Below are 12,134 nucleotides of genomic sequence, written 5' to 3'. Positions count from 1 at the left end.
AGTCTTAACTAGATATCTCCTCCTTATTAAAGGAAGATTGGCTCTTCAGTGCCTTCACTGCTCTCATCGCTTCCCTGTTAATGATACATCGGTGAAGCGTGTCCCGGGCCATTCTCAGCTCTTTCATGTTAGTCTTAACTTGATTCTGTAGTGTTAGTGAAATATAGATATAATCAATAGAAATACGTATCAACCATTTAATTTATTAGGTAGGCCTACCCGAAATGTTTATATCAATAGTTATTTATCACGATCACACCAGGCAGTTTATACTGAAATAGTCCCTTTTATCAAGCTCTTCAAATAAATTCTGATAACAATCATTATAATTTTTTTATACATACATGTATTATCAAAAGGCACCATATTTTCTTTCAATTTTTGGTTAGCTAATCTCATAACCACTTTTCAAAAAGTTTGAAGAAGCAAGGACAAACCTGGAAATAACCCAAATCAGGCAGCTCTGTATCTTTGTCGCCACACTTCTTCTCTTGCTCTTGCTCTTGCTCCTCCTCCGGACGATCAGCCATAGACAAAAGACCTGATGCATGGCTGATTGTCAACGAAACAGAGTTAAGTCTTTTGTCAATTTGACCTGTTGCTATGGCAGGCAGCCAGTGAAAACAAATTTGTTTAATAAAATTATGGAAATGCAAGCATTACTTTAAACAAACAGAACTTCGTTATTCCTAGCTCATTTTTCCTGATTGAGGTGTCATTTGAAAGGGCAAAAACTGAACTTTCTAGAAATCAAATGTGATTATCTCTTTGAAATTCAGATACCGTCCACCAAATGACATTTTGGTTCCCTCTCTTCAAATTGATTTTAATTACTCATGCTAAAAATGCATCATATGAGTTGCATCAAATGAAAGAGGAGGATCTAAGCTTTACACATATGTGTCATTTATTAATTATAATTGTGATTAAGTTATTAAAAACATCGATAATTCTCGGTTTCATTTTTTTCTGGGACGCCCTGTATAACACCATTTGCCCAGTGCGTGCAAGGTAGCACATACCATTTTGTTTTCTACATTTCATTATAGACAAAGGCAAAGATGTAGACAAAAATTGCTGTAATTATGTACAAACGACATTAAAAACAAAAATTCTACTGTATATGCTATTAAAAAAAAAAATTCTTTGCCTACATGAATATCATATGGTATTATGAACAGAAGCTCATATTACCATTTGATATAGGCAAAGAATTTTTTTTGCAGTGCATTATATTATGCTTAATTTCATAATACTTGCATCCTCTATGAATGATGTGAACCCCCATTGTAAATACGTGCTTCAGGATTAAATCTAATTATCCATAGCTGTTATTTGTGACAGTGTACCAATTTAAGTTCAGGTTTGAAATTCTGTCTAACGGTAAGTTGATGGAGTCAGTCAACTGATATACTACCCTAAGCACAGAATGTCAACCTCTTTAGCTAATTAACATTGTCTCATTTTTTGTAACTGAAATAATATTGAGTCAGCAAAACATTGTGTCAAATGTCTCAAATTTATAGTATGACCTTAATTTGTTTTGTTAGAGAATGACAGCAATTATTCTCTTGAGGCCGCCATCGATTTCAATCTTACCGCTCATGATCGCGGTCTCCTGCGTTTTCTGTAATTGATCTTTTTTTCATTGAAAAATATTTGTGTTTGTATGCATCTTATTTAATATACTTAAAAATGTATACCGATAATTATGTAAAATAATAATAATCGTTACTTTCAGTATATGATTATGTTCTATTTTGAAAACGCAGAAATAAAAACAAACAAACATAGTATATTAAGTTAATACTGGTTTTAACATTTTAATCTACTCATTTTTTAGATTCTATTATATTATGTGAAGGTGATAAATCTACCACACTACATGTCAGTAACTTTATTCTTTAATAATACAAAATAATATTAATAGGTCATTTATATAGTGCAGCTTCTATATGAATATACTCTACTGCGCCTGATACAGAGTATATCATTACACCGGCTGTAGCTGAGCCACCATAAAAAGGCGCTCAAGCATTCAAGGGATTCCTTCCTCCCTGGTACCCATTTACTGCAACTGGGTGAAGAGTGGCAAATGTAGCTTAATGTCTTGCCAAAGAACATTAGTGCTGTGAGGGACATATCCACTAGACCAAGATACCTCTACTTTCTAGTGTTTTGGTAAGCGACATAGTTTAAGGAAACAGAACCCCATCCAGCTCAAGCAATCATCTCTAATTAATTTGTTTTTTTACATTGATTTCATGATGCAATCATTTGTGAAGTCACAGATGTATTTAAAAATTCTTGTAATGTATTTGTTTATTAAAATGACTTTGGTTACATGATTTACAAATGATTTCATCTGTCTGAATTTGTTTACCTGAAGTTGTGTTTAGCATTGATCTGTATTCTACTAAGTCTGTATTTTTCTAAGTCATTTAAACCCATTGCTAGGTCTGAGTAATGCTTAACAAAGGGAAAAGTTAGACCTCGGACCAACTTCCTTTGGTCATTTCAGACAAGGCATTTGGTGTGAAATTTAAATTGTACCAATCACCCACAAGATATTTTGCTCTGTATGATATGGGTTCCATTGATCTACAGTGTGTATAATCAAACTATGAGCTTTAAAGGAGCTACACAAAGAAAATTTACTAACAACTGATAATTAGAACAAATTACATATGGATGGAAAGATTTTCTCTTGAAAAACACGAATAATTTGCTGAGAAATCATATAGATATTATGGAAAGGCATAAAATGCAATTTTTCAAGACCCTTCTTAGACCCCCAAGTGCCCCCGAACGTAAGCCAAACACACGAGCGTAGGGAGCTCTGAATAGTGACGTCACACCCTGGACAAACAGCTCGGTACCGGTTGCATACCGGAGTCGCGCGTGTATTAGTCTGCAGCTAGCCAGCCATGTCCCGTGTGTGACGTCACAAATATTGACGCACTTCAAAGGACCGCTGAAGCCAGAAAATCTGGATCTCAAAACTAACATTTTTTAGAGTTGATTACTGCGGGCCTGAAACATATTTTGAAGAGGAGAGTTGTTGTATTTGATCAGTAAGGCTTCCCCTTCGCAATGATATGAGTTTTGCATCAATTCAAAACACTTTTGATTCTTTGTGTGTCTACACTCTCAATTGAATACACTCTCGATGAGCAAAAGAGGGACTTGTTATTTGACCTGTACATGCTGCTGCAGGCCAGGGAGCTGTATGGAGAACAGCTGTAAAGTGAAAATGAAGGTGGTCATTGTTGCTTCAAGACAGACAGCTACTACTACTACTACATGCTTGCAGTACTTAACTGGGTACTGTGCGTGCCCTGTTTATGTTATCCTTTATTTAATAACACTTCTTAAAGCCCCACTGCACTACTTATAGCTACTTGCGCCCTCTATATAGCAAACAATGCCTAATCGGTGACTGTTGGTCCCCCATGGTCCTCTTTTTCTTATGTTAATTAATGAGATAACCAGGAGGGATTATACCTCCCTGCAAGGTCACTACCTTGCAGGGAGGTATAATCCCTCCTGGCCAAACTAGTGTGGTAGGGCTTTAAACATTAATCCATATAATGCCAGGTTAAGTTTTGGGTTAAGGTTGAATTGATATATATGTTAGCTGTAGAGTACAAAAATTATGTGTAGGTGATTGGTAAGTTTTAATCAGATACAAGCCTTAGGGATCAAGGAAGTTACTTACAAGAATGTTGACAAACGATACACATCAGAGTCCAAATATGGTTTTGACATTCAGTTTTTATTGACATCAGTATTATGGAGCACCCTTTTTTTAATGAAATAATACATCAACTAATATTACAATCTGCGTCTTTCTGTTAGTAAAACTTGGAAAATGCGTTTCACTATATCTTACAAGCACTCTCTTCCAAATCTATGTTTTACCATATTTTTTTGTCTTCCATGATATTTTTAGGACTATATATAATATTGTACAGGGATAACTTGACATACCAATGAAACTAATACAATGTATAATCAAATATTACAAATGACATAAAACATGGGATAACATACAAATTTGACACACATTGAAGCTTTCATAGGCACACATTAAGTACAAAAACACTTGAAACTTTTAGTTCTTTATTTTTTTCTCCCCATTCCCTTGGCTTTATTGTTTTAACAATATTGAAATCATTTCATTCTATTAAAGCCATAATATACCGGAAATTGAATGAAATCCATCAATAATAATGTCTATTTTCCTTGTTAAAATTAATACATTATCCATTAATTTTTTTGTTAAAAGTGAGCATGAAAAAATCTATAAAACAAACTTGACATTGAATCCGAGATATTACAAAAATCTAAAATCTTTTAAAAATATGAGAGCTAAAAAAGAGATTAAGAATATATAATATATCACACTAAAATATTCACATAATGTAAATGATAAATATGTCTAATGAAAGAAAACTAACAAATTAACTAAAGCAGCTTTTCTGCTATACTTTTGATCTCATTATTTAATCTCTCAGTTGTGTCAACTGAAATTGTTAATAAATACAAGTATACTTGGAAAAGCAAGTGACCAAAATGTACAAGTTATTTGCATAATAATTATAATAACAAAACTATGATAGCATATTCACAATTGTTGGAATAGTTCTCATAATTTGTATGAAAGTACAATAGCATAAAATAATCGTAGTCAACATTATCACACAAATCTCAAATATGTTTTGAATTTCAAAAATGACAAACTTCATTATTCATCCACATCAAAAGGTCTTAATAAGCCCACCACACACTATACGACCTAACAATGATCCAATTTGGGAGAATTTGCAATAACATTTGATATGAACATTCACACTTTTAATATCTTAATAATCAAGGATCTGAATGGTCATATGCTTCATAAAATCTGATTTTGAAGGGATTTCAAGTTTCTTTGGAGAAGGAATAGCTAAAGCAGAATTGGAAGTGACGTCGGACCAGTGGTGGGATTGTCTATAATTTGAAGCCGGTTCGGATTTCATTCTGACTACCGGTAGAAGGTGAAAATTACACTAAAATTCTGGTTGTTAGTATTCTTATCATCATTCCACACCTACATGTACATAGGGAAGATGATGTTTGTTTAGATTTCCGTATCTAATATAATTGCCATTTTGGATCGGATCGGATCGTATAGTGTGTGCTGGGCATCAATCTACGTCTATTACAAAAGGTGTAGCTTATTGCAGTATGGAGTGATGGCTTTACATTATCAATATCATTATTAATGATCAGGAAATAAGCTCATCATTAGGTAAAAATTGACATTAAATCATACATTTTTGTATACTCCATAGAACATAGATATTAACAACAGGGCTTAATACTCCAACGGTCTGTAGGCAATTCGACCCAAGGCCAAGCCAAGGACGATTTTATTCCCATGGACATAGTAGTCTTCAGAAGTCAGTAAGACCCAAATATTCAGTCTTCTCAGTGTAAGGACTTCCTTTAATACACCTAGTAGGTCTAGGTCACTGAAATAATGAATATCTGTCTTATATGCCTCTGGTCTCGTGACTATTTTGTACATGTATTTTCAAACCTCCAGGCCTTTGGTCCAAACTAATACAATGTATGTCTCCCTACCCCATCATTGATATCACAGCCCATGGTTGAGCTTAAGATCACCAAGTAACATCATTTTACATCAGTTCAAATTAGGACCTGGGGAAACTATGAAAGGAAAGATCACGATGAAGTGGTCACAAATTACAAATGTTTATCACAAAATAACAATTATTTGCATAGTAACAACATATGACACTTTTCATGATAATAACACGTTAATAATAACAATTGTACATATAGATACATGTAGATCCCCCAATACATTGTGTTGTTTAGAAATACATGTACTCAATATGATCAAATTAATCTTTATTTTCATGTTCAAGATTGATTCAAAGATTTATATTCATGACAGTTCTAAACTAAGTTCTATTTTTCCAACGCTAAAACAACAGCACATGACTGTTCTTTGTTAATTTTATTTTAAAAAATTGAACCAATAAGTCACTAAATGGTTATCAATTTCAACTGCGTGGTAAACTACACATATTTTTGAAATTGAAAACTACTTGTTCTACATGTGATTGTTTTTGTTAGATCGTTTCCTTCACAGTAAAAGTATCTGTATTGCTCAGTTGCTAACTAAAGACATATATACATCATGCATGACTATACTGTACATGGATTTCTAAAGCTTATAATGCTGTTCATAACTGGTTGGATGGACCTTTAACAAAAACAAAAAACTTTAGTTGCATATTTGTTTATGTCAATACAGAGAGTTAGACCAATATTAATTGTAAATATTGAAAATTATGTCAGTTCTCTTATTTTATCCAAAAAAAAATCTTGCATACCTCCACTCCAATCTAGAGAAATATTAAATAAAAAGTAAATCACTTATTATTCACATTCATAATTGAAATAAATGTATAAAATATTAACAAGACACAGATATGTATCAATAGTTTAAAAAAACACTTTGTGCTAAAGTCTATATTTAATTTTTTGAACCTGGAAAATCAATGGTTTCGAGCAGTACAATCTACCATGTAAATGGGCTTCCATTTTAAAAGAACATGGAAAATAAAAGCACACACAATATTACTTTAATGACTACATTTAATCATAAGCTTTGTGACGATTCGACTCCTGTCTTTACAATGGTCAAACAAAATCATGTTTCAAACGAAACTGAAAACTTCATTGTTTAGCGAATGTGTTCGTCCCAGCAAATTGTAACAGTGTAGTACACATGCATTTTATATACAATCAATTACGTACCAAAGTATTGGCCATGTAACATAGTGGAGCTGTGTTAAGTTTTAATGTTCATAAAAATGTATCACTCCTACTTCAAATGTGTACTGTCCTGAACAAATATTATATACATCTCCTTATCACACAATAACATGTATACAACCTGTCTGCAGCATGTCTTTATATATACTATCAAAAAATCTCCATTTTGTTTGTCGTTTATTTTCATTCCAATAGAGTTTGCACTTTTTGACATTTTTAACTGGGGCAATACATATGAGAATACAAGGGACTAAATTTCTTCAAAATGATCAAATAAGTTTTTTTCTTCAGTTCTCAAGATACATGCATGAACACTTTAATGCTATGCTACAAGAGTATCTCATGACCTTTGAACTTTGACCTCTTATAATAAAACAAGACTCAAGTTTGTTCACTGTATTAGACAACTGGACATGACTAAGATCATTCATATAGGCGCAAAGCAAAATCTTCCCAAAATCCTTTGAAAAAAAAAAAATCATTGATATCTTTCTGGAGTATACCTCTGTGAACAGGGGATCTATAATGATTTGAAGGGGACAAAAATCACACAAGGAAACTGCTATGACTTCTGATAAAAAAGTTTCCTTGTAATTTCTTTGTTTCATAAAAGATTGTCTTAAATAAGAAAGGAATAGCGAGCGAGGTGATATGAAGCAGCTAGCTGTATAAGTAAATGCCATGTGTAGTACTGCCATGCTTATTGGAGAGTAGTTCTTACTCTTTCTTATAATAGAGTAAAAGTTTGGTCACAATCCACAACACTACATCTAAAAACTTGTTTACTCTCTACATCTATGTCTGTTTGTTCACTACACCTTCCAGACAGCTAAATTATCATACTTTCATGTAATGTCTCAATAATATAATGCTCATTTATACATATAAATAGTTTAAGTCTTTTTTTTTCTCTTTTATTTTCTTTTTCTGTCCGTCTCTATTTTTGAGTCCTTTATGCAACATCTGGCGAGTGTTCCTGTGTGTATCTCAGATGTGAGGCATCATACTGCCCTCATGGTTCCGAGCAGAACAGTGATGGTTTTTCTCCTTGTGCATTTTCATAGAGATGCAATGGGACTTCATCTAATAATACATCTTGGATGCAGCCGGTATAATATGTATAACTTGACTCCATGCTTCCTGGTACGTTTACTCCTTGTCCTGAAGAGAATGAGAACAGAGGATCACAAGGTTGAGTATGGGAGCATTGGGAATGAGGAAGATTCGGTCAGAAGGAAGAGGCAGTTAGGAAAATGAGAGAAAGAAAAAAAATGTACAGAGAGAGACGTACATACAGATATATTAACAACTAAAATATTCATACCCTTCCCAAGTTTCATAAATGTTTTAATATGCAAAAATTGATTTGTCCCGATTAAAGTTTGCTGAGAATCTGACATATTAAAGCTTGCATCTAAAAGTAGACAACAAAGGCCTTATTTCGACAAGACCACCTTTAATCACTGAGTTGCGAAAAACACAAAAATCATCAAATTTACAAGGGGAACGAATAATTTAGTTGGTAACTGTACATATATAGAGAGAGAGAGAGAGAGAGAGACAGAGATGCTGAAGAATGGAGAAGAAAGTGGGAATTACAGGGTAAATGGAGAGAATATACATGTAGAATGAACAGGGGTGGAGTAGAGAGGAACCAAATAGACAATGAGAGATAAGGAGACAGGAAAAAGGCTGATAAAAAATGAAAGAATAACTTAAATGGAAGGCCTAAAAAGAGAATGACTAAAAGGGAAATAAGTAGAGGGAGAAAGAGGCAGTGGGAGGAAGAGAGAAAGAGAGAGAGAGAGAGAGAAAATGAATGCTATGCTAGAAATAGACTTACCTAGATATAAAAATCCATCTGTGTCTAGTTGTGAAGCTCCAGCTCTTGATTGTCCCATGACTGGTTCTTCATTATCTACTTGAAGTGAGGCATCTATTAAATTTCTGTTTAATAAAAAAAAAGGATGAGGAATAAATAGGTAAGATGATCATGATGGTGATGATGATACTGATAGCAAAGCTAGATTACTATTTTCTAAAATTAATTTTCACATCAAGCCTGTGAAGTAAGAGAAAATCTGTGATCTACATCCTGAATACTTTCAAATGAATTCTGCAAACAAGACTGTCCTCATGCGGGTCATTTTATCTCAATTGCTTCTCTCTACCCAGGTTTTCTGAGTGGATGTTTGGTAGGATGTGAACATCATTGTGGTTGGACAAGTATGAGTGCACCATACACATTGTAAAGCTAAAAGCCTCCTGAGCGCAAGAAGTGTCGATTGGAGAGTGCTCTTTTAAGTGCAGAATTCTAATATTACATCGGAAAGGGCACTAACCCAGTACTAGAAAGGCACAAGGTAAAAGCTATAGGGTGGTATTCTGGTAGCGCGTACTAAGTTAGCGCGTGCTTAGTTAGTTCACACTTTTATGGAGTGCCTGTTGTGAACTAATTTACCCTGAACAGATTATTTTAATCCTTCAATTAAAAGTGTCCAAAAAATTAATTTTGCACTGAAATAGGAAGAAAAAGATAATATGAGTATAAACTAAATTTCAACACAGTCCTTGGTAGATTATCTTTGTCATGAATATTGAAGGAGGAAGATGAAACATAGCATTCCATAGAAGTGCGAACTAAAATTCTTGTTTAGTCTGGACTTAGTCCCGGCTTAACTTAAGAGAATACCACCCATAATCTCTATCGTCATCACTGAATATAGAAGAGAAATCTTACCTTGTTATAATAACAGTATGCCATTTGTTATTATCAACCTTCTGCGTAGTTCTTATCCTTGTAATACCCCTTCCTAGATTGTATGCATATTCTACATAGCCATCTGAGACTCCTACAGCCTGGAAGTCAGCATTGCCTACTCCGTTCCAAAAGAGGGCGCCATTTGGTTCGGCTGTTTTGAAAGAGAGCTGGACTTGGTGGGTCCGTAGAGCTCTTTGTCTGCAAAGTAGAAATGATTGTGTGGTGTAAGATATGGTTTAGGGTAGGTCAAATCTTTTAAAACTACAGTAAAAGCATGCTCCATTTCTTATAAATGGGACTGATCACACAACATATGTCTTAGAATGTCAGTTAGATCAATACTATCCAGACTTTCCAAAGGAAAAAGAAAATTACCTTTAGATTAACTGCAGTTCTAACTAGACTTCTTACAATTGCTTTTTTTTAAAAGAACAATAAAAACAATTGCTTGCACCAAGAAGTTTGGTGTCAAGATTAATATTATTTTTATTATTAATATTTATTTGACCAATCAAAAAACATACAATGAGTATAACAATCAGATAATACATAGAAATTTCATAATACATGCAGACAGTTATAGGAAAGTAGAGAGGAGAGAGAGAAGGATACAGTCTGCTGGTCCGGGGTGACAAAAGCAATTTGAACACACCTCCAAAGGACAAATTTAATTCCAGTATAAATTAAATCTTTAGAGAAAGCAAGACGTGGACAGAAGGTTCAACAAAAATTGATTGAATTATTTTGTCATTCTGACCTTTGAAAAATATAATTCCTAAATCAGAAAAGATCAAATTGTACATGAGTTTGATAACATGACATCAAAACATCAACAACAAAAAGAGACTCACTTTTTGGAAACTCCATTGTAGTACTGAATACTTGTCTGTCCATCAAACCTCAAGGGATCATCAGTATTAATAACCACTACAGATGCAGTCGTCATGGCAGGTCTTGCTCTCGTGGCAACCACAGGTGGTCTGGGGGTTGTTACAGGCATTTCTGCAGGAAAAATAAACAGATATTATCAGACTACCTTCTGAGCAAGTAGGCACAGGACTTGTATGCTTTGAAATCTTCAAGTAAGGCAAAGTCAGAAAAAAAGATATGACTAAAAGTATGTCTATTCTTCTTTGACAACACATCAACACACCTGCTGACTGATAATCTAGAGAGTGGATGAATCCAATGTAATTAAACCAATTGTGCAATCATCATTTAGATGGCTGTATTTTGCAGACATTCAGGTTCTTTATAAACGTTCTAGAGTAATTGTTATGCTTTGCTGGTTCTTATGAAATGAAAAATAGCATATATGAATTGAACATAATTGCAAAGACTACAAGAAATCATCTCAAGGGTAATCTTAATACATATCCTAATTTAAATTCCATGGAAATCGTGTTCTGATTCTGTAAATGCCATTATAATATTTGCATGTTTCAAAGATGACACAAAAAGCCGTTTGGTTTTTTTCTCAAAAGTCTGTGATCATATTATGATTTGATTGGAATTCATATTACCATAATGACAAATTCTTGTGAGCTCATTTTACCTGGCATTTCTCTTGGAGCCCTTGATATGTTATTCATATTATCTCCTTCCTCTTTTAATTGTGAACCTCTTACTATATGTACAATTATATCATAAGCTTATATCTGAAAAAGAGGATAACCAATATGCCACTCTCTATGCATGTACACGATTGGGTGGATACGAATGACTATCACAGGACATGAAGCAAATTTTACCTGGCAGTTTTCTAGGAGCAGTTGGTATCATGTTCATAGTATCTTCTCTGAATTCTTCGACGTTGACCTTGGCTTCAGCAAAGTCCTTCAGAGTAGAGTAATCAACCTCATTCACTACAAACTGTTCAGTGAGAAACAAAGCAAAGCAACATTATATCAAACTGTTCAAATTCACATGACTATTGTTCAGCAACACCTTTTTTGTGTGTGAGAAAGACATAGTGTACCTTCCAGGCTAAACATGACGTTGTATGAAGGATAGGTTAATACACTGTAGGTTGTGTGATAGGTTACATGAGAATTGCTCCATATGCTGCACTGACTAAAATCTTAACTTCAACCCTGCACCAAACACTATGGCCCGAATTCACAAAGGAGGTTTGTCGACAAACCTTGGTTTTCGTACGTCATATGACGCGTTTTACGCGTTTTTTACAAACCTGGTTTGTAAAGAACAAAAGGAGGTTTGGCGAAACAAAAGGAGGTTTGAGCTCAAACCTTGCTTCGTGAATTCGGGCCAATATATCTAACCCTAATCCTAGTTAACCTACCAAAAACCCATACTTCAACTCTGCCCTAACCATTAATCTTTTACAAAATAAAGACCAGAGCAATTGTCATTGGAGTAAATCAAAATAAATTCAAAATATATATATTTTACAAACTATTTCATCATGAGGTATATGTTTCTATACATTCCTTCATTAAGTATATATGTAGCATTTCATAAGATTTGCATTTTTCAATAAGCTATATGTTTCATCATAAGA

At 33.9% G+C, this 12,134-nt stretch overlaps 1 protein-coding gene across 4 annotated transcripts in view; it reads right to left on the bottom strand.

The window, feature by feature from the left end:
- Positions 1-3,756: 3,756 nt before the first annotated feature.
- The window catches only part of LOC586604 (agrin), a 61,354-nt gene continuing 52,976 nt past the window's right edge, over positions 3,757-12,134 (bottom strand). For all 4 annotated transcript variants that reach the window (XM_030987222.1, XM_030987224.1, XM_030987225.1 and 1 more), the window contains 5 exons: positions 11,365-11,485; positions 10,465-10,615; positions 9,593-9,811; positions 8,696-8,799; positions 3,757-8,013 (listed from right to left, as the gene is read on the bottom strand). In XM_030987222.1, coding sequence (XP_030843082.1) covers positions 7,865-8,013; positions 8,696-8,799; positions 9,593-9,811; positions 10,465-10,615; positions 11,365-11,485 — 744 coding nt within the window. In that variant the 3' untranslated portion in view covers positions 3,757-7,864. The remainder of the gene's footprint in view (positions 8,014-8,695; positions 8,800-9,592; positions 9,812-10,464; positions 10,616-11,364; positions 11,486-12,134) is intronic.

Source organism: Strongylocentrotus purpuratus, unplaced genomic scaffold (assembly GCF_000002235.5).
Source record: "Strongylocentrotus purpuratus isolate Spur 01 unplaced genomic scaffold, Spur_5.0 spur5_scaffold_16, whole genome shotgun sequence".
Classification (NCBI taxonomy): Eukaryota; Metazoa; Echinodermata; class Echinoidea; order Camarodonta; family Strongylocentrotidae; genus Strongylocentrotus; species Strongylocentrotus purpuratus.
Note: the sequence above shows the minus strand (reverse complement) of the source record. Positions and strands in the feature narration are given on the sequence as shown.